Here is a 23,685-nt window from a genome sequence, read left to right as displayed (position 1 = left end):
GCGGTGCTCAGGGTCCACCTTCCCCCGGTCTACACTCTCTGGGGCACCTGTCCTGGCAGCGGCAGTGCTTGGGGACAGGGTCCACCTTCCCCCGATCCACGCTCTCAGGGCCTCCGGTCCTGGCAGCGGCGGTGCTCAGGGTCCACCTTCCTCCGGTCCATGCTCTTGGGGCATCCGGTTCTGGCAGAGGTGGTGCTCGGGGTCCACCGTCCCGTGGTCCACGCTCTCGGGGCCTCAGGTCCTGGCAGTGGCGGTGCTTGGGGTCCACCTTCCCCCGGTCCACGCTCTCTGGGGCTCCGGTTCTGGGTAGTGTCGGTGCTTGGGGGCCACCTTCCCCTGGTCCACGCTCTCGGGGCCTCAGGTTCTGGCAGTGGCGGTGCTCGGGGTCCACCTTCCCCCGGTCCACGCTCTCGGGGGCTCCGGTTTTGGGTAGTGTCGGTGCTTGGGGTCCACCTTCCCCCGGTCCACGCTCTCGGGGGCTCCGGTTCTGGGTGGTGTCGGTGCTTGGGGTCCACCTTCCCCCGGTCCACGTTCTCGGGGGCTCCGGTTCTGGGTGGTGTCGGTGCTTGGGGTCCACCTTCCCCCGGTCCACGTTCTCTGGGCCTCCAGTTCTGACAGCGGCGGTACTCATCTGAGTAGCAGGGCGGAACTTCGCTTATTCTCAGCCCGTCTGCTCCATCCGCGCCGGCGAGCGGCGAGCAGCGGGTGGCGTGATTGCTGCGATAAAGAATAAGAACAGCTCCCAGGGTTGAAAATTGCAGAATATGGAAGTGAGCGGCTCGCCTGCGGCCCGGGAAGCAGAGAATGAAATATCAGCATCGCGTTTCAGCGCTGGGGGGCCCCGGCGGCGAGACCCGAGCACAAGCATCCGTCGAGCGCTGCTAGTTAACGGGGAAAGGGCTGCAGTCACTGGGCCCGAAGCTGGGCTTCACCTGCTCATGTCTAGGGTGACATGAAAAGGGCCCAACGTAGGCCAATTATCCATCCCTCTGCGGCGGCTAATGCTGGCGGCTAGCGAGAAGCTTTCTTGGGGGCCGGGGCAAAAACGAGTTGGGAGGCCTGCCCCAAAGAATCTGGTTTCAATCCCGCTTGACGAACTGTGTGACCCTGGGCAGTTCTTTATCTTTTCCTTGACTCCTTTTCGACGCTTATCACATCTGAGAGCACATGAAATTAATTAAGTTAAGGATGTGCAGTGTACAAAAACTTCTCACATGTATGGTTTACCATAATGTTGCTCTTTCATTAAAAAGATTGAGGCTGGTATAGGAATTACAGAACTACCGACCTGCTTCTTTAGTGACCAATACAAAAAAAATCCTCACCACACAAGGGGATGTTTTACTATCAGTTGTATAAAAGGGCTTTCAATGCGATGATATAATATGCTGAAGTGAAACAATTCAAAACTTTACAGAATACACCTTTCTAATTTAAACATGGATACATCCGGCTTAGTGGCCATCAGTGACTCTTGAAGGGCTGGAGGTCACGTCTGAGGTAAGAACTGGTTGAATTGGTTCCTCAGTCTCTGTTAAATTCCTGCAGGCAGGAATCCCGTCACTAGATGGAACAAAGTTGGGCCCGCTGAAGAGAATTATGGGACTCACGTAATCATCGCTATCACTCCCCATTGAAGCTTAGAGGCGGGAGAATCTTGGGTGTTGAGCGCGCAGTGCAGGGCCTAAGCGCGCGCATCCAGTCAGCAGTGAGCGCAGCTTGCCTGACTTTCTGCCTGCTTTGCCCATAGTGTTGGCCACCTGTGAGAGCAGGGCATAGGGAACAATGTGACGTCTGCCCCCTTCTGATAGCATTAAATGCTGGCATCGGCGAGAATGCTTCCTGGTCCTCTGGATACACGCCAACAGTGGTGGCAGCAAGAACATTCCCAGAGCTTTACCCCTTGCGCCAACCTGGCCAATGCCAGTGGAAAGCAGAACACACCTGGGGTCCTCATCGCCTGTTCCATCGAATGCCAGAGGCAATAGGTTGTTCCCTGGCCTTTGCCTCAAGCATATTAGACCTCATGGACATTTACAAAACCATCGCAGAGTTGGAAAGAGATGAAAAGTAACAAGCACTGGCAAAGCCAATAGGGTTCGCCTATGCGAAATGTATTAGCTTTGTCAGTGTTTGTTTACATGTTGCACAGCAGTGGGAGCTGCTGTGCAACATGGCTTAAAGAAAAGAAAAAAAGCACTATGACGCACCTTACACGGACTGCATCATATTGCTTCCCCCCCCCCTTAAAGCATGTTGTCCAGCAGTCTGTGTTGCTGTGCAACATTTAAAAAGCAGTTTGGGAATTGGGGGTGAAGCAACACTGGGGAGGAGGGTATGTAGAAGTAAGTAATGAGTGGGCTCTACGCCCCTTTTACAAGTTTTTTTTTTATTCAAGTTTCAACTCAGCTTTTGTTGCCATATCTTGACAGTGGTGGGTTAAACATGTATGCAAACAGATGATTAATTGTGAACTGCACACTTTTTTCGATTTAAAGAAGTCAAAAGATATGCTGTAACTAAAGTAATGCCGTATTTAAGCCACCTGTAAAGGTTTGGTTGCATTTTGAGCCATCCAGAATTATACAAAAAAAAGTGATGTATGGAATGCTTGAATTAATATCAGCCATTGGTAATTACCCAGACCGCATCCCAGTCCATCATTTTGCACACCATGCCACCTCAGTTTGGATCCAGCTAAGTGCAAATTAGTCTTGATCCTGCTATCTCCCCCATAGAGCCTTAAAAAAAACCCTATGTGCTACAAAACACGGGTTAACCCAAGAAGTCACTGGGACCTGGGCGAAAGGTTGATACAGACAAAATGGTCCCAGCTGAATACACACTTAACTCAACTATGACATCAAAAATTTACATACACAAATGTTCATAACAACATTGTTTTTAATCACAACGTGTATCAAAAATTAATTCATAAGAAGATACACAAAATATAAAGCCCCTGAATGTTGGAAAGGGAAGGGTAGTGTTGGGATGGTGAAAGTAAAGAAAAAATAGCAATAAATCACATGGAACCGAATACAACAAAATTGGTACTGAATTAATATAAAAGAACAAATGATTCGTCAATTTAATTGAACAACCATGCCTCAAATAAAATCACAAATGATGAATCAGGGAAGAGGCTGAACACAGGAGGGAGTGTCGACGTTTCGACCCAAATTGATGCAGGCGTGGTGTGGACCTTGCTAGAGGGTCTTCATCAGGACAGGGGTTGTAGAAAATGGGGCAATGATTCTTACAATGGTATTATGCTACAGCGATCTGAATTTGATAGTAGAGTCTTAGGAGTGAGGTAATGTATATTCATGAGTATTGATGACAACGCATATAAATGTATAACGTTGTGATCACTGTCTAGTCGTGTTCACAGAGGATCGTGGTTGGACACAGGGTCTGCCAAACGCAGGAATCCAGCAGAGAAATGGAAAATTCCGCTGTGATTGTAGATGCCGGCGTATGTTAGTCACCATTAGTTATTATACAGGGGCATACGTGGTCCATTCGCAATATCGAGTCTGGTGAGGGCAGGAATACCACGAAGCGTGGAAGTTAAAATATCACTGCGGTGGAAAGACCAAAGTCCGACGTATAATTCCTCAGTCACTGAGGATTCCACTAGTGATTCACGATCGCCTTTGGCACACGATTTTGGTCTTGTCCAGAACACGTTACAAGTTGCAGAATTATACGTCGGACTTTGGTCTTTCCACCGCAGTGATATTTTAACTTCCACGCTTTGTGGTATTCCTGCCCTCACCAGACTCGATATTGCGAATGGACCACGTATGCCCCGGTACAATAACTAATGGTGACTAACATACGCCGGCATCTACAATCACAGTGGAATTTTCCATTTCTCTGCTGGATTCCTGCGTTTGGCAGACCCTGTGTCCAACCACGATCCTCTGTGAACACGACTAGACAGTGATCACAACGTTATACATTTATATGCGGTGTCATCGATACTCATGAATATACATAACCTCACTCCTAAGACTCTACTATCAAATTCAGATCGCTGTAGCATAATACCATTGTAAGAATCATTGCCCCATTTTCTACAACCCCTGTCCTGATGAAGACCCTCTAGCAAGGTCCACACCACGCCTGCATCAATTTGGGTCGAAACGTCGACACTCCCTCCTGTGTTCAGCCTCTTCCCTGATTCATCATTTGTGATTTTATTTGAGGCATGGTTGTTCAATTAAATTGACGAATCATTTGTTCTTTTATACTAATTCAGTACTAATTTTGTTGTATTCGGTTCCATGTGATTTATTGCTATTTTTTCTTTACTTTCACCATCCCAACACTACCCTTCCCTTTCCAACCTTCAGGGGCTTTATATTTTGTGTATCTTCTTATGAATGAGTTTTTGATACACGTTGTGATTAAAAACAATGTTGTTATGAACATTTGTGTATGTAAATTTTTGATGTTATAGTTGAGTTAAGTGTGTATTCAGCTGGGACCATTTTGTCCTTAAAAAAACCCTAGGCCTGTGCACCTTCAAGGGGACGAAACGTGTTGTTGGCTGTGTAATCCAGCTGCTGTATTCAATGAACATTGACACAAGTAACCATCATAACCTCTGAAATGGAATATACAACATTTGATCGAGTAGCGATCAAGTGCATACGATCTTGTGCCGCTCTCTTTTTCTACATCCAGTTCTCTTTTGTTTTTATTTACAACAAAAGAAGATATTGATGCTACTAAACAACACTAAATATTTGTGAATAGGTGCTCAGATATGTCCGGTATTCGATTCAGGAATTACTAATAGTTCGAGCCTACATGTTAAACACAAATTATATTTAACATTTAATATTTCTTCATGGTAAAAGAAAATATTGCATATTACCATAATTATTTCTCTAAAAGACTGCACATTTTTATGTGTGGGAAACATTCTGTAAGACTTCCACCTGCTCCCTTGTCATACGCGTGCAACCTTCACCCAGCAGTGCCTGGACAGCCAACACCTTAAAATGTAAGGACTTGCAGGCCTTATACTGGCAAATGTGAACCCCGTTTACTAAAGGTCACTGAATATGTCCTATGAGGCGTGGTGCCACATGGCATCACTATGAGGCACATAAGGTATTCCTCGCTGCCCTTTTCTTTGAGAAGTTCAATTACATTTTGCTCCCACATAGCTGCCATGAAGCAGCACGCTATGCATGCATTCTGGGACTATTTCCTGCTTTATCCATAATACAATTCCCTGAATGCAGTGTGGTTTGTGGAAAAGCCAAGACTGGCAAGAGCAGTGTCTGATTGCAAAGGCGAGCAGTCGGGCAATGGGTCGGTGCCTAAGGGTAACCTGTGGGCTTTTTTTTAAGCGCCTCTGCTTCATTCTTCCTCTGCTAGGCCATCACACTTCAGGCTATGGTGGGCTGGGGAGGGGGTGAGTCTGATAATCTGCCACCCTGGGGGCTAGGTGTTGCTCTGGCTGTTGGACCATTCTCACCTTGCCTTGCCTCTTCCCCCATGAGGCCTGCTTGGCCCAGAAGCAATGTGTTTCCCCTCGCCAGACTATCACATTAGGACAGTGATGGGTGGGTAAGAGTGGGGGTTGCAGGGGCCTCGTGGGGGCAGGGGGGGGGCAAAATATTTCTTGCCCATGATCCATCTATACTTTAGCCTGCCCCCTCCATCCCCAGAGCAGCAGTAGCTAGTGTTTTTTCTTGACCCCTCCCCAGCCAGATCATTGCCCTGAGGCTATGGTAGGCTGATGAAGGGGTGAAGTAACTGAAGCAGGCTCGGCCTTGCTGGTGCCAGGTATTATTGTCACCTCGCAATGTCTTTCAGGCCTTCCTGGAGGGTGTGAGTCTTTGCAGTGGCCTCAATATGGAGCTAACTTTATTAAGCCTCTATTAACCTAGAGAGGAGGTGGAGTTACCCGCCAAACCTGCAGACTTTGTAACTAGCCATTCACCGCCACGAGAGGATCGATTAGGACGTCTTCTTGATAGCTCACGCAGTGATCGCCCGTGCGACGCTCCATATTTACTTCACCGGCTGGTGAAGCCAACTATATTCATCCATTGGAAGATCAATTCAAAGAAACCGAAGATAAGTGTCGGCTGACACCTTGATAGCATCAAGCCAACGCTATTACTTCCTTCAATTCCAGGCTGTCCGGCCTTCTTTGTCCTGATGAAAACCCGCCCCGGATGCAATAACTGTGCACCACTTCCAAGGGTCGAAACGTCGACGTTACTTACATCAATCTGTCCAAGAAAAGTTACAGCACTTTGAACAAAAGAATACATTCTGTTGTGACCAATGTAACACATATTGACAGATGATTTTCTATGTTCTCCAGTATTGTTTATATCATGTGTTTTGATCCTTGTATAAACCACGTTTCACGCATCACTTCCAGTCACTGAAACTGTTTCACTATATGTACGATTCCCTATCGTTGTTTTTGTTTTGGACAGCTAAATCATACATGATATTAATACCTGCAAAATAACTAAAAGTACTTATTTTCTACAAAATAGTGTTTTGTCTTTATGATCTATGCGTAGAATTTTTTTCTATAATTTATGAAGTCTTTCACTATTGATATAGACACACAAAGAAATTGCCTGAATTCCCAACTGAGGCTATGGTGGGCTGATGAGGGGTGAAGTAAGTGAAGCTGGCTCGGCCTTGCTGGGGCCAGGTATTATTGTCACCTCGCAATGTCTTTCAGGCCTTCCTGGAGGGTGTGAGTCTTTGCAGTGGCTTCAATATAGAGCTAACTTTATTAAGCCTCTATTAACCTAGAGAGGATGTGGAGTTACCGCCAAACCTGCAGACTTTGTAACTAGGAAACCAGGCTCCAGTCCTTGTCTGCTCAACATCTTGTGATTCTGCACAAATCACTTAATCTCCCAAGGCCTAAAGTAAAAATGAATTTGATCTTGTGTGGTGTAACTGCTGCTTGTGTGAATCACTCCAGTATCCTTGCACCTTGTTATCCCTATATAAAACTTCAAAAAAGCAATTTAAAAAATGGCAAATTATTCATGTTTTAAGATTCTGCAAAGGCCGCAGGCTGATAATTAAAGAGCACTCTTTATATAAAGACATCCATTTTCTTTTCTTTTTAACATGGCTTTTCTGTCTTTTTTTAGTTTAACTATTAGCCACGGATGAATAAAGCAGCTTTAGAACACATTTTTAAAGTACTTTACATGCATACAGATCTGAGGAAAAATTACCAGTTTTGGGTAATTTTCTTCATTTTCGTACCGGCCAGGATATTAAAATACTGGTCATGCCAGCGAAAAAAAACAGCCAGGTGGCAACCCTAGCCCTATCAAGTATTGTGCCGTTCAACCATTTTATTTCACTTCGCTTGCCAGGCCAAAATGCAGTGCAATCTTACTGGTTCTTTAGGCTTTAAAATGCTTAAGTTACCAGACATTTTTCTAAAAATGAGTCCAATGAGACTAACCAAATGATGTTTCATGAAAGGGCACGATCCGCGAATGTGGGTCACTTTTTTGACGGCTACCTGGTCCGAACTGCGATTCCAATCAGACCCTGGTCTGATCGTGTCATTCATTTCCTAGAGCCACTTGGTGGCTAAACTACTGTCTAAACTAAAATTCTCTCGCTGCAAACTGTGATGGAGAGATGAGCTGGCAATGGGTGCAGCCGTCTATGGCCATGTAAGCAGTGCCTGGCTCTCTGCACGACCAGACACAACCAAGCCGTGCAGTGAGGGTGTTGCTGGCAGCCTGCCACTGCTTTTTCATTATCACTTGTGGATGGCTCTTTGTTTTCGCCAGAACCACTTCCAGTAAATGAGCGGTGCTGCCCAAGAACTATGGGAAAGCAAACTGAAAACAATCTTTTCTTTCTCTCCACTTTCACACGATCAGTGCACCTTACTTGCCTACTTGTTCCTATTTCTCATGATTTTTTGTTTGATTTCTGTGTGTTTTTCCATTTCATCCTCTCACTCACTCCACGAGCTCCATTTAGTTCCTTTCTTCCTGCCAACCTTTATTCCTCCATTCACCACTTCCTTTCTTCTGATCCCTCCCTCCCTTTGTTTCTAGCCCATTGTCTCCCTCCCTCTGGCCGGCTTTCCTTCTTCTTCCCTTAACTCCCTCTCTTCTTCCTTGCTATCCCTCCCTTCTTTCCACCGTATCCCCTCTCTCCCACCCTCCTTTCCACCTTTTACCCTCCTCTCCACCTTTTACCCTCCTCTCCTTCCTTCCTCCCTTCCTTTGCACCCCCTTCCCTTGTTCTTGTCCGCCTCCCTTCCACCATATCGTCTTCCGTCTACAATTTCTCTCCTGAAGCCTATCCCGCACTCCTTTTCCCCACCTCTCCTTCCTTTACTTCGAGCACCCTTCCATCGTTGTTTTCCTCCTCCCTTTCACTTTCCTCCATTCCCAGCACCTCTCTTCTTGCCTTGCAATCCCAATTCCCACCTCTAGAGCTCTGTTTTCCCAGCTCCATGCGTGAGTATCTCCTCCAGTGCAGTTTTAAATTTGCATTTTGGCACGTGTAATCCTGATTATTCCATTACAAACTACAAGTTCCAAAATTCAAAATAAGATCCTGGATGTGTTGAGCTACACCTGTAAGGACTCTGGAAACGTCAGAGCTCGAAACCACCTTTCCTTCCTACCTTCTTTCATCTGTTCCTTCCTCCACCCTCTCTCTTACCCTCCCTTTCAGCCTTTGTTCGTTATTTTCCTCTTGCCATTCCTTACTCTTACTATTCCTCATGTTTCTTCTTTTTCCATTTTTTTTCTACATTGCTCTTTGTTCCTATCTCTGTTTTGCTTTTTTCTATCTTTTTTGTCTTTTCAGCTCTCGTTCTCCATTTCCTTGTCTTTTACAACCTCTTTTTCAATATTTTCTTTTTTTTATTACCCATCCTTCAACTTGAATTCTATGTTCACTACGTCTCCTCATTGCAATAATCTCCTTCCCATTACACTGTCACCTCTAGCACCGTCTGCCTCTTTGTCTCAATCTTATCCAGGTTTCCCAACTCGTTTCTCTCTGTCACTTCTCGTATCTCTCTTTGATCTATTTTCTTCGCCTCTCCTCTCTCCATCTTAGAAGAGCTGGACCATTAATCTCCCATGATCATTTATGGTAAATATTGACCCGTGTCACACTCCCCCTTCCACCCCTAACTATTCAGACTAAAACCTGTCCATCAGCATGTATGTAAGAGAGTATTGGAATATTCTTCCTAAACTCGCCTTCCATGTCAAGCTTTGCTGCTTTAACCCTTCTCGTGCTGCTCGAGCTCTCATGAAGCGTTGATGAAGGCTGTATTCGGTCACAGAGCAAATGTTAGTCTGACATGTTGATTCTGCGGATTTGATAGTTTCACGTGAAAATGTAGGACCCGATTCACAATCTTATTTACATTCCTAAATCTACATCCATGTCAGCTTAGTAACAGAGTCCTACATTATTTTAGGACAGTGGTCTTTAAACCTTTTAATGCCGCACCCCCTAGTGGGGAAAAAAAGTGGTGCCCCCCGTACCTCCCCCCTCCCCCCCCGGAATTTTCCACAATCATTCTATTAAATTGGCAATGTTTGAATATGTCTAGACTCACTTAAGCATTGCATTTAAATTCTGTTACCGTTTAAAAAATGCAAACTGATGCATGATTGCCAAACCTACTATTCTGATCAGGGATGCCTTACTAATGTGTAAAGGTATCCACTTTGTGATTATTAGAACTGGGGGTGGGGTTTTTGGAAAATATTGGGAGTCCCTTCCTTTTTGACACATGCTCCCCGCTAGGATATATATGACAAAAGGTGTTAGTGATGGCCCATTATAGAGCAGATTACTGCCACTCATTTTTTCTGCTTAAAACAAAGCATGTGTCATTTGGTCAAAGGCCCTCCGACCCCCCAGTTTGAAGACCCCTGCTCTAGGAAAAGCCCAAGGCTGTTTTGAGTTCACCTAAGGGTGACTTAAAATGCTTAAAAGTTCCCTGAACTTCATGTGATTGGCATCAAACCTCCAAATGGTGCCAACAGTGTTCCAGAGTTTGGTCCTTGAGCTCCCAGAGATCTGTCTTCTTGTTCCATCCTCTTAAAGATTGCCGGTTCATTAGTTGAGTCCAAAAAGGTCATAGTGAGGAGCTGTCTCCTATTGGTTTTCAGGATCTTTTGTACAGTAGTCTTTGTGGATGCAGTATAGGTTCTAATTCTTATATGTGCAAAGTACTCACAAGAGGATACCCTGCTCTTGTAAAGCCATTTATTCCTATGAGATAATGCCCAAATAAAGACTGTTACTGCAGAGATTTGCATCGGATTTATGACATTACAACGCATGCTTTTACCACGCATGCCTTTACAACGCGGTATTTACAACGCATGCCTTTAAAATGCATAGCGCTTTGGGGTGCTGGATAGTGAATAGTTTAATTTACTATTCCAACTCCAGTCCCCGTGGATAGTAGGGAAGGTGTTGGATAGTAAATTAAATCTATTCCCTATCCTAGAGCGCCCCCCAGCGCAATGCGTTGTAATGGTTTGCTTTGTAAAAGTTGCGCCGTAAAGGCACTGCGTGGTAAAAGTTGCGTTGTAAAGGATGTTTCCCTTTGCATCACATGCAAGGGGTGGGGTGTGGGCAGGTAAAGGCATATTGCCCCTGACATTATGTGAGTGCCCACAATTATGCAAGTTTTTGACATTCACAAATCTCGGTTTCATAGACTCCTTTTTTCTTGCTGGTGATTCAGATTGCAATGCATGTTGTGTACTTATGTCTCATACAGGAGTAATGACCTTTGCTTTTTCCTCTCCCTCCTGCCTTGTTTAGGTTCCTACCTGATGGTGAACTCTTCCCAGCATGCACCGGGCCAGCGGGCACACATCCTCTTCCAGACCCTCAGTGAGAATGACACCCACTGCTTGCAGTTCAGCTACTTCATGTACAGCCGGGATGGACACAGTCCTGGCGTTCTCAACATCTACGTCAAGGTCAATGGTGGCCCGTTGGGCAGTGCTGTCTGGAATGTGTCTGGGTCCCATGGGCGGCAGTGGCACCAGGCGGAACTGGCCATCAGCACTTTCTGGCCGAATGAGTACCAGGTACATAGCATGATACCATGGGTGAAGGATGGTGTGACTAGCAAAAGAGACTGAGGAACTATGGGTCGGATGTATGTACATTAGATTCACTGAAAGTGGTTGTAATTACTTCCGCTGACATTTAGCAAATCCAACAGTATTTTGCAAACCGGTCTATTTAGTAACAGGTCAGTTCACAAAATATCGAATTGTCTGGGTCCCAATCCAACCTACCACATGAAATTTAGTGAGGTAGGTCTCAAATTACAACCCATCACGATTTGCTGCCATCACTGGGTTGGTTGTTTGCTAGGGTCAGAAAACCACCTTATCTGTGACTGCTTTTAAATGAAGCAATCTTTTTTTTTTTTTTTTTTTTTTTAAATCGCAGCCCCTTTTTCTTGAAGGCCCTAAACTTGGCCCTTCCAAATTGCGATTACTTCTAATTTCGTAAGCCCATGTTACGGAATTGCTAAATAGGTTTACTACATTCAAAAAGCAAATTTTCTTGTTGCAAACCCTGCGGTTTATAGAATTTAGAACTGTAGAACAGATGTTAGTACATCGGTTCCTATGATTCAGTGTAGACAAATTGTACATAAACACAAAATACAAATCGAAAAGAGAAAACACCTTTCTTTGGATCTAGCACCCTTGTAGTACTAAGGGTGTTTCAAAACAATCTTTTGGTGCTCCTTATGTTGATAAACAGGGATTATTAAGAGCGACACACGTGGCTTAATTTGCTAATATCATTTGTAAATTGATCAGACAACGGGAACTAGATATCAGGTCATAAGGATTACAGTTGTCACCCTTTGCGTTTTCTAAACTAACCATTTGTGATCTGCACAATGAACCTCTGCATGTGGGTAGAGCTCTTTATGCCCCAGCTTCTATCGTGGCGATATTCTGCTTTTAAGCAAATGTCACTTTAAGTCTTTTGATTCCTTTTCCGGAATTTATAGCTGGCCTTGACATACAGCCTTGCCTTCTAAAAGACTTAAAGCTGGTAGCAAATTTGAAAGCACAATTCACCGAGATACATTTTCCTAGTTTCCTGCTTTTACTTTATGGTTCTGCTAAGTCTTTGGCCTAACCAGGCCAGCCTAACTCTGTCTGTGCAAAATGCACTCCATGTTGGTGTTTCAAAAAGCCTCTACGCCCAGGCCTTTTAGAGAGACGCACATCTGCTCAAGATAGTGGGAGATTTCGATGGACAGACACCTAACTTTGGGGGTTCTAGCTTGAAAGATGAGGTGGTGGAGTCAACGTTGAAGGTGTGTTCCTCATTGGGTTATTCAGGTACATGTAATTGCTACTGAAGGATAAATATTGTGCCCACATGGCAGCATATTTTGTAATCTTCTGACAAGCCAAAGTGCACCGCTGCTGCCATGCACGGGAAACATCATTTACCACGAAGGCATTACCACTACTAACATTTACCACGTGACACTTACCACGCAGGGTGCCTTCCACGCAGGGTGCCTTCCACGACGTCTTTACCACGGGCTGGGGGGGGAGATGTGGTATTCCTTCGAGTCGTTCTGCGTGGGCTTGGGGGGCAGAGGGGGGCTGGGGGGGGTCTCCCCCCCCAAAAATAACAAGCGGGGGGCAGAGGGGGGCTGGGGGGGGTCTCCCCCCCAAAAAATAACAAGCAGTTTACTTTAAAAAAAAAAACGAACATAATTTTAAAAGAAAAAGGAAAGAGCCTCCCCCAAAGACGTGCCGTGTACGTCAAAAAAACAGTCCTTTTTTTATTTTGGTATACGTGTTTTGACGCTTGTTTCAATGGAGGATGGAAGTAAGGGCTCGTAGAGAAAGACGTGCAGGTAAGACGTTTCTAGGCGTAGTAAAATCCTACGTTGTAAATACCAGCGTGGTAAAGCCACTTGCGATGTAAAATTCGCGTGGTAAAGCCATGCGTGGTAATTGAAATCGTGGTATAATCATATATTCGCCATGCACAGTGATTGCTTTGCCAGCAGATGGCAGGACTGAGACAATCACTGTTCTTGTTTTATTCGCTGGTTATAGTCGTAGTGGGCCCTGTAAGGAGGTACCATGGGTTGAGCTGTAGAAAGCTTGCTCTTTACCCAGAATGCTTAGCGATCAGTAACACATCTGCATGGTTAGTTACCTCATAACATTGCTTTTTGAGGAAATAAGTACAGCTGGATGTAATGTGCCTGCACTTGTTATCTAGCAGATGACTCTTTCTGAAATGTTCGTAGCATTACTGATGGTGTTTAATTAATGATAAAAGCACCCCATCCATGCTATGTTAATGTGCCCTGTGGGTGCCTATGTGAATATCTACACCTGAATATCATCTCACAAAGTATTGCGTCTTAAATGTCCTTTACAAAAATATCACCTCTTTGCAGTTAATAACAGAAGCTCAGCACCCAATGGTGCAATATTTTTGCAAACAGTAACTTAGGCCATTTTTTTTGTTGGGCATATGTTGGCTAGCAATAATCTGATTTAGATTTCTAGCTGCAGATTTTACACGTTTGAATTTCTCAGGTGTTAGACTGAATCTGTAAACTTTTGCATGAGCAATACCCCTGTGCACTGCAGAGTGGCTCCGTTCTGCTCCACATGGCTGCATTGTTGGCGCCGGATCTGACGTTGCCGTCACCTATATAGGCACCACGAGGCGCGCGGACGTCAGTTATTTTTTTTCTGTGCCAGTTAGCGCTGATCCGGAGAAGATCTACCCCTGTGTCTCTTTTTGGCAGACTTTTTTCTTTTTTTCTGGTCAAAATTATTGTTTATTTTCAAATAAGAAGTGAATAACAATCAAATACAATACACAGGGTGGCATTATCCTCAGCCCAGTGAAGTGGCTATTTCCAGTGTTACAGTGATCCTCCATTGAGAAGTAGAGATATCCGAGTCGAAACAATGTTCACAAAGTAAATCCCCCCCCAACCAGTCGTATATCGCCTCCCCCACCAATCCCCCACTCCATAATAACAAAAATAAAAGTACTGTAGTACATTTGGGAATAGATTGTGCTTAGAGACGGAGCCATATACCGATAAGATGTCTCAGTATTATTTTTGCGGTAGCATTAGTCGCTCATATCCCCCACAGACTGGTACAATCAAAATTGAAACAAGTGGAGCACCCTAGTTACTCCAGTATTGGAACTTTCATAGATTCCCATTGCTTGTATCATTCCCCGTCGTCGGACTGGGAGCCTCGGTAATAATAAATATATATATATATAAATATATACTTAGGTAAATACACCCTAATAGGTGTAAAAAGTAAAAAATTAGGCCTAGGCCTCATTATATTTTGTAGCCTATAGGTGTCCTTATGTAAAAGGACCCAAACTCACATTAGCACCCAATCAGATTAGCCTCACCCTGTGGAACCTTCCTGAGAAAGCTCAGAGCCTCAGATTTTCTACCGCATCGTTGATGACAGGGAGTCTCTTTAGAGCTCTGCTCTAACTTCTACGTTGAGGTACTATTTAAGCTGTTTTTTGACAGGATTCCTTTAAATTCTTACTATGGCTGATAAGGAAAAGAAGAGCCTTTTCAGGCCTTGTGCCACTTGTGGCAAAAAACGACTTTATACTGAGGATAAACATAAGGATTGTATATACTGTTTATACCCTGACCACAAGCCAGAGGGTTGTAAGATATGCAGGATGATGTCTGTTAAGACTCTTCGAGATCGTGAAGGTCGGTTACTTCTTTGGCTGAGAAAGTTGGAAAAGAAGGAAGAAGTGGTTTCTAGTGATGATGAAGATGCCAGATCATCATCTTCCAAGACATCTTTGAAGAGGGGTGTACCATCTGAGGAAGTTTCATCTGAACCCCCCTCAAAGGCTTTGCGTGGGACCTCTGATAGGTCTGGCAAGCCCGGGCCTAGCGAATCTCCTCACGTGAGTGTAAAGGAGAGGGAAAGGCTAGCACCTCAGGTGCTGAAGGCAAAACTGGATGAGGGCTCGGCTGGGCCTTCACATCAGGAGAAAGTTTCTAAGTCCTTCAAGAAACCAACTGTAGAGGCTTCAACAGTGGTCAAAAAAGGCGCCAAAGCCTCTGTGGTGACTTTGTCTCCTCATACATCGACGAGCCATCCATCGACGACGAGGATGACGACGACGACAGCGTCGACGAGGACTTCGACGACGATGCCGTCGACGAAGACTGGGTCGACTACAGCGTCGACGACGATGACTACGTCGACGGTTACCACCTCGTCGACGAAGACAATTCCGTCGACGATGACTATCCCGTCGACGGTGGCAATCTCGTCGACGACGACGATCTCGTCGACGAGGGTGAGCCCGTCGACGATGGCAGTTCCGTCGACGATGACGAACCCGTCGACGATGACGAGCCCGTCGACGATGGCGATCCCGTCGACGGTGAAGTTTGTCTCGTCGACGGTCCCGTCGACGACGGTTCAGACTATGGAGATGCCGTCGACGGCAGGTGATAGAGGCACCAGGAAGAGGAGAATAACGCCGGATATGACTTCACCTAGAAAGGTGTCATCATTACCCCCAGCCCTGTTGTTGGATGAGGATGAGTACTCGGAGAATGAGATGTATGGGGATGCATATAGCCCATCTCAGTTGCATCTGAAATACCACGATTCTGACCAGGATGATGAGTACTATTATGGGCAGGAGCAGCGACATCAACAACAGGTCGCATACCAGGAAACTCAGGCACAACAGGGCACGGTTACAATGCCTATGAGTCTTTTGACGGACTTGAGAGCAATGCTGGAGGAGTATAGAAGCAGGCAAGGGTCGCGACCAGTGGAAGGTCAGGCGCATGTTCAGCCTCAGGTGATGGCAGTTCAGTCTGTGGCCCCTTCACAGGGGGAAGAGGAGAGGGAATATCCTCGGCAGACACAGGTCCAGGATGATACCTCGGATGAGGATGAACAGAACCAGGATCAGAATCCTGATAACGAATGGAACCAGTATATAGCACAGGATCCGGCTTCTCCGGTGCCGGACCCGGTAGATTCACCTCCGGCGGATGTGGGAGGTTTCTTCAGCTTGATGGAAAGAGCCACGGCACGCTTTAAGCTAGCCATGCCGGCAACATCTACGGATTGTTTTTTGTATGATTTTAAAGAGGCATACCGTAAGACAGTGCGTTCGATTCCCATTGTAGAGCACATTTGGGATGAAGGAAAGAAGGTGATGCAGTCTCCAGCGACAGTCATTCCAACACTTCCACGCTTGGAGAAAAAGTATAAAGCTCCGGATGACAGTCCCGCCTGCTTGATTGGACAACCTAGACCAGACTCAGTCATATCGCAGGCGGCGCAGAAGAAATCACGGAATCCTTCGGCCACCCTCACAACTCCACCGGACAAGGAGGGTAGAAGGTTAGACAACGCTGGAAAGCGATTTTCTTCTATGGCTAGTTTGTTGGTCAGGGCGGCCAATGCCTTGGCGATTCTAGCAAGATATGACCGCCAGATGTGGAGTGATGTTGCGCACTATGTGGAATTACTGGCGGATGACCCTAGAGCTGAAGCTCGGAAACTTCTGGAAGAAGGACAACGGTCTTCTTCTGAGATGATTGATTGTGCGATGGACATCGCCACCGTTTCTTTCCGTGCTCTGGGCAGCGCGGCTGTTCTTCGACGGCAGGGGTGGCTACGAGCGACCTATTTTCGACCAGAGGTCCAAAATAAGATTCTGGACTTGCCCTTTGATGGGGACATGTTATTTGGGAAACATGTCGATGACACCCTACAGGGAATAAAGAAGGACACAGAGACAGCAAGGGCTCTGGGGAACCTACAATATAGAAAGACACCATTCCGTGGAGCGAGAGGAAGAGGCTTCACTTCTCCAAGAGGTGGTTATCAACAACAGCGATACTCGCAGCAGTCGCAGTCGTACAGACCACAGTACGGCAATCAATATTATCAGAGACAGTCACAGTCTCAATCGTTCTCTCGTCAGAACGCTCGTGGACGTCAGGGGCGTCAGGGCAAAGACGCTGGCAAGCGTCAATAGCGGCCTCCTGACTCTGCCAACTGTTCCTCCGCCTCTGGTATCTCCAGTGGGCGGCAGGATATCTCAACATCTGAGCAGCTGGGAAGAAATAACATCGGATCAGTGGGTATTGAACATCATCCGACATGGGCATACTCTAGAATTCCAGGAGTTTCCACCTACAAGAGCTCCCCACGCCACTACTTCAAAACATCTAAACCTTCTGCAATTGGAAGTTCAACAAATGCTTCGGAAGGGGGCGATCCAACGTGTTCCCCTATCACAAAGAGGAGAAGGTTTCTATTCAAGATTTTTTCTGATCCGAAAAACGAAACTAAAGTGGCGTCCGATCCTGGACTTAAGGGAGCTCAATACCTATCTCGTGAAGCTGTCGTTTCGGATGATTTCACTCCAGGACATATTGCGCCTCTTGAATCCAGGCGATTTCATGGCTACACTAGACCTGGAAGATGCCTATTTTCATATCCCGATCCATCCGGCTCACAGACGTTATCTTCGCTTCACAGTGGGCAAGAGTCACTTCCAGTTCATGGTGCTCCCATTTGGATTAAAATCCGCTCCTCGGATATTCACAAAGGTGCTGGCCCCGGTAGCAGCTTTTCTGAGAAGACAGTCGCTGGAAGTATTCCCGTACTTAGACGACTGGCTGCTGAAGGCACCAAGCTTCCAAGAGGCAACAGAAGCAGTGGACACAGGCTTGAGCCTCTTCATTCATCTGGGTTTGCAACTCAACAGAGAGAAATCGGTTCTTCAACCGTCAGGTATGGTGAAGTTCTTGGGAGCGATCCTCGATACTCAGTTGTGCAAAGCCTTCCCATCGGAAGAGAGACAGTTGAAACTCATGTCTTCAGCCGCTCGGCTGCAGAGGAAAACTTGGATGACAGTCAGGATGTACAAATCTCTTCTAGGGTCGATTTCATCCTGTATTCAATTGATTCCGCACTGCAGGCTGCGAATGCGCCCCTTGCAGGAGGAACTGGACCTTCAGTGGAGACAAGTGGAAGGGTCGTTCGACGACAAGGTAACGGTCACCCAGCAGATGAAACGGACGGTTTCATGGTGGATGAAGAAATCTCACCTCGCAGTGGGTCTCAGTTTCAGAGCGGCACCGGCTCCTCGCGTCATTACCACAGACGCCTCCCTTCAGGGTTGGGGAGCGGTCATGCAAGATCTCCAGGTCAGTGGCCATTGGACACCATTAGAACGTCGCTTGCATATCAACGTTCTGGAGCTAAGGGCTATTCGATTGGCAATGTTGGCGTTCCTTCCAAGGATTTCAAATTCGGCCATCCTGGTGCGTACGGACAACACCACCGCAATGCATTACGTCAACAAGCAGGGCGGCACAAGATCACAACTGCTTTCTCAGGAAGCCCAGTTGCTGTGGGAGTGGGTGATCTCACAGAACATCACGCTCGTGGTGGAACACCTTCCAGGAGTATGCAACACGAAGGCAGATACGCTAAGCCGCTTGAGGGCAGTCTCACACGAGTGGGAACTGGACAACACAGTGGTCAAGGACATCTTCTCCCGTTGGGGAACCCCAGCGATCGACCTGTTTGCAACACCGAGGAACAAGAAATGCCGGTGTTATGCGAGCAGGGAACACCATCGAGGGTCACTGGGGAATGCCCTTTTGATGTCTTTGTCCGGCGCATTTGTTTACGCCTTTCCGCCATTTCCCCTGATTCCTCGTGTCCTCAAGAAGCTCAAGCTGGACAAGTGCAGGATGATACTAATAGCGCCTGCCTGGGCTCGCCAGTTCTGGTTCACGGAGTTGCTTCTTCTATCGGAAAAGCGGCCCATTCATCTGCACCCCAACCAGACCCTTCTATCAATGTACAACGGCCAGGTTCTCCACCCGAACCCGAGCTCGCTTCAGTTGACAGCTTGGCTCCTGAACACAGAGAGTTTAAGGATTTAGACATTTCAGAAGAATGCAGGAACATTTTGTCACAGGCACGAGCTCCTAGCACTAATAAGACATATAGAGCGAAATGGAAAAGGTTCTATTTATGGTGCCAGAGGGATGGAGTGCATCCATTCTCATCAGCTCCGCATCAGCTCTTGCCATACATTCTATCTTTGGCACGGGCAGGTCTGGCTCATGCTTCCATCAAGGTCCACTTGGCAGCTATTTCCAGGTACAGAAGGACAAGATCGGGCCCTTCTTTACTATCAGCAAGGGTAATTAAGCAATTCCTGAAAGGGCTGTTTAGAGTTTTTCCGCCAGTCAGGCCCCCACCTCCGGTTTGGCACTTGAATGTGGTCCTGGCTCAACTGATGAGATCGCCATTTGAGCCTATTCATAGGGTTGAACTGAAGTTCCTATCATGGAAAGTGGCGCTTCTTCTGGCACTCACATCTGCAAGGAGAGTAGGGGAACTACAGGCTTTAACTATCAAAGAACCTTTCTTGCAGTTCAAGAATGATACATTGATCCTACGAATGAACCCCAAATTCATTCCGAAGGTACCGACAGACTTTCATCTGAATGAACCGGTGGTTCTGAATTCTTTTTTTTTTCCTCGGCCTTCCACTCAGGCTGAGAGGACACTTCATTCTCTGGACGTTCAGAGATGTCTGAAATTTTATCTGCAACGCACAGCTGGATTTCGGAAGACGCCCCAGCTGTTTGTGGCCTTCGGGGCCCCAAGAAAAGGATTTCCTTTGTCAAAGCAGGGAATTTCCAGATGGATATCAAGTGCGATCCGTTTCTGCCACCAGGCGGCAGGCAAACCGTTGGAAGGACAGGTGAAGGCGCACTCCACAAGATCGATCTCATCGTCAACAGCGCTGTTTGCTGGAGTATCGATAAAGGATATTTGCAGAGCGGCCACCTGGAGCAGTACTCACTCATTCACGAGGCACTACTGCCTGGAGGCGGCTGCAAAGGGGGATTCGGCTGTTGGACAAGCAGTCCTGAGAAATCTCTTCCAGTAAGAGGTGAGCTTTCCTCTCTTCCCTCCTCCTGTTTTTTCAAACATTTCGTTTATTATGATATGGTTACTGATTTATATGTTGTTATGATGTATAATATCATTGGTTTATAATGGTTCTATAACTATGCACGAAATGTTTGAGGTATGCTAACTGCTATCTACTCTGATACAAGCAATGGGAATCTATGAAAGTTCCAATACTGGAGTAAGAAACAAGTTACTTACCTGTAACTTTAGTTCTCCAGTATTGGTAACTTTCATAGATTCCCATGCGCCCACCCGCCTCCCCTGGGAAAGCTCACTTCTGGGCTAGGTGATTATGTGGCAAAGCAACGGCTACGAAAATCTGAGGCTCTGAGCTTTCTCAGGAAGGTTCCACAGGGTGAGGCTAATCTGATTGGGTGCTAATGTGAGTTTGGGTCCTTTTACATAAGGACACCTATAGGCTACAAAATATAATGAGGCCTAGGCCTAATTTTTTACTTTTTACACCTATTAGGGTGTATTTACCTAAGTATATATTTATATATATATATATTTATTATTACCGAGGCTCCCAGTCCGACGACGGGGAATGATACAAGCAATGGGAATCTATGAAAGTTACCAATACTGGAGAACTAAAGTTACAGGTAAGTAACTTGTTTCTTCTGGCGGGACAGGCACATAGAGGTAAAACCTTTGAAAGATATGATACCAGTGGACTCCAAATATACTCAAAAGTTTTGTAGGAGTCTGCCAGGACATCCGCCAGCCATTCTATCGTTATTGCCTTCCATAGCCTGGCATGCCATTGGGTCAGCGAGGGGGCCTCCACATTTTTCCATGCCGCTGCCATTGCCATTTTGGCCTCTCCGAAGCAGAGCCACATAATGGATCTGTCCCCATGTGTTTGGTTTTGCAGAGAATCATTCCGTAGGCCCAAGAGTGCAAACTCTGGCTCCTCTGACAGAGGGTATCCTAAAATTTCTTAACGTTGACTGAGTATTTCTGATCAGAAGGGTTGGATTGTGGGACAATCCCACCAGATATGTTGAAAATCATCCAATACCCCACAACCCCTCGAACCACGGTCTGACGTATGGGGAAATATTTTCTTGAGTTCAGCAGGATAAAGAAACAAATCAAATAATACATTATAATGCACCTCCTGAAGCCCCATGGAATGGTTGAAATTGGGGATATCCCTCACCACCCCTGCCCATTGAGCTTCCGTAATGGAGCCATCTAGAACTCTCTCCCAGTGGCCTTTATATAAGGGCCAGGGTGTGTGCAAAGTATCCAACAATAGATTGTATAGAAAGGAGATAGTGCCCTTTGTACCGCTACTGCACTTCACAAACTTCTCAAGGGGTGTGAGCTCGCTTGTGGCTGCTCCCCGCATGTTCGGGTGAGATATCCAGTGTACCGGTAGCGTTCTCTGGAGGGGAGAGGAGAGTCCTGGGCGTAGTTTTCAAAAGTTCATACCTCCCAATTATGAAATAGGTCTGAGACCGTTAAGCACCCCACCCCCCCCTCCTTTCTATGCCTCAAAGGGGCCAAGTTGCAGCACGGGTGGGAATGCCGGGCTGAAATGTATATTGGTAAGTGGAGAAGGAAAGTTATTTAGCCCGTCAGCCCCAGTGACCCTGTCCCACACACGAAGAGTGGTGCGCGTGCGTGAGCTCAAGTAAGCTTTCAGCAGACGGTCTGCTTTAGGCTTCCATAATGCGTCCTAAATGTACTTCCCCATAACTGCCCTATCCATATGGAGCCAGTGCTTGTCTGACTCTTGGGCTGACCATTCTGGGATCACCCGCAACTGTGCCGCTTTATAGTATAAATTAAAATCTGGTAATGCCAAGCCTCCCTTAGCTTCCGACAATCGCAGCACCTTGTAAGAGAGTCGTGCCTTCCCTCCTTGCCAAATAAACTGTGTTATCTTAGTACGTAAGTTCGAGAAGAAGCTGCACTCGACTTCGATTGGAAGCCTTTGGAACAGATAGAGCAGTCTGGGAAGGGCTGACATTTTAATGGCGTGCATCCTCCCCAACCAGGATAGATTTAGGGGCGCAGACTTTTTTCAATGTTTTGTCGAAGATTTAATATTGTGTGCCAAGGGAATGTCCTCTAGGAAGATAGGGTTTAAGCCGTTTGGCGCCTGTCACTGCACCATGTCAGTTACCGACCCGCACCTTGTGTGTATATGGTGTCACGAGCGTGACAATGACACAAAGTCATGCTCGGACTGCCAGGCCATGGCACCGAAGGCTTTGAGGGAGAGGTCCCTAAAGCTGCTTGCGGCCCGGCAGTCGAGGTCATCTAGCATAACTCCTAGGAGGTCTTGGTCCCAATCCAGGTAAAGAAGATCACAGGACAGCTCCAGGAGCCCTAAGTCCTGTTCATCACACTCTAGGTCCTTGGGACACTCAGGGAAGAAGCTCAAGAAGAAGAAGTCTAAACTTACTTCAACTTCACCTCGTCCATCGAGGATTGACGATGCAAGTGAGGAACATTGACGTTCTAGGTACGGTTCTACAGAGCCGTTGCCAGATCAGACTCCATGCATCCCCTCGTTTACAGGAGCCGGAGCGACTTCCGCTCAAATAAAAGAGTTTTACGATGTCATGCGCCAAGTAGTTGAGTGGGTGACCCATCCAGTGCACCTTCGGGCCCGGGGGGCCGAGGAGGCCTCATCAGGTTCTGCTCCGACTGCGTGTCGCATGGATCCGATCCCATATACAGATCGGCGCTGGTTGTGCCAACATAACCTTCTCCATGGCAGGTCTTGACATTGAAGGTCTCGGTACCGCAAATGCCTGCACCAGCCCAATTCTTATCCCTGATAACACAGTCGGAATGGCATCGATTCCAGCGCCGATGAATCCCAGTGGCTCTGGGTCATCTCCTGAGCATTTTGAGGAACATGCAGGCATAGGGGAGGAGTGGGAGTGGTCACTGGACCCTTTAGAACACTAACTATACACACCTGGTAAGGATTTAGACTGGGATGAGGAACTAGCAGAGGCCAGTGGACTGGACACCTCTCCAAACACTGGTATGCTCTCTCCACATTCCATGGCTACAGAGGAGGGAGCATCTTATGCAATGGGGGTGAAGATGGCATTAGAGGTCCCAGGCCTGAAACTGCCTTTGGTGCAGGTCAAGACTAACCTCTTGACTGAAGTGCTTCAGTATTGGACTTCCTTATCTGAGTCCCTTTAGTCCCGTGCTACACATAGTACGGCCTGCGGGCTGCCAGCGGCCCGGCAGTCCTTAATTGGCGGCCCGCGGGCCTTGCCTTAACGTTTCTATATTTCCAGTGAGGTCGGCAGTAAACACAGAAGATAACCGCAGGAGCATACGTAGTGAATACTTATTAAATACGTATTCACTACGTATGCTCCTGCGGCCATCTTCTGTGTTTACTGCCAGCCTCTGTGACATCATACACAGCACCGTCGGAAAGTTTCCAAAAGGCCCTTTAAAAGTCAGCTGTAAGCGCTTTTACAGCTGACTTTTTAAGGGCCTTTTGGGAAGCCTCCTGTTTCGTGTTGCTGATGACTACCTCTTCTTCCGCAGCAGCTTCATCTTCGAGTCCCTATACCTGAACAGTAGATGTAAGCACATTCAGAATTTTGACAATTGCACCTAGAGAGAG

General features: G+C 46.6%; 1 protein-coding gene across 2 annotated transcripts in view; it reads left to right on the top strand.

Annotated features, from left to right (window-relative positions):
* The window catches only part of PTPRU (protein tyrosine phosphatase receptor type U), an 870,052-nt gene that overhangs the window by 394,147 nt on the left and 452,220 nt on the right, over positions 1–23,685 (top strand). For both annotated transcript variants that reach the window (XM_078682521.1, XM_078682520.1), the window contains exon 3: positions 10,840–11,111. In XM_078682521.1, coding sequence (XP_078538647.1) covers positions 10,840–11,111 — 272 coding nt within the window. The remainder of the gene's footprint in view (positions 1–10,839; positions 11,112–23,685) is intronic.

The sequence above is a fragment of the Lissotriton helveticus genome, chromosome 3_1, assembly GCF_964261635.1.
Source record: "Lissotriton helveticus chromosome 3_1, aLisHel1.1, whole genome shotgun sequence".
NCBI classification, from domain to species: domain Eukaryota; kingdom Metazoa; phylum Chordata; class Amphibia; order Caudata; family Salamandridae; genus Lissotriton; species Lissotriton helveticus.
The sequence above is the reverse complement of the archived record's forward strand: the minus strand, read 5'-3'. Positions and strand labels throughout refer to the sequence as shown.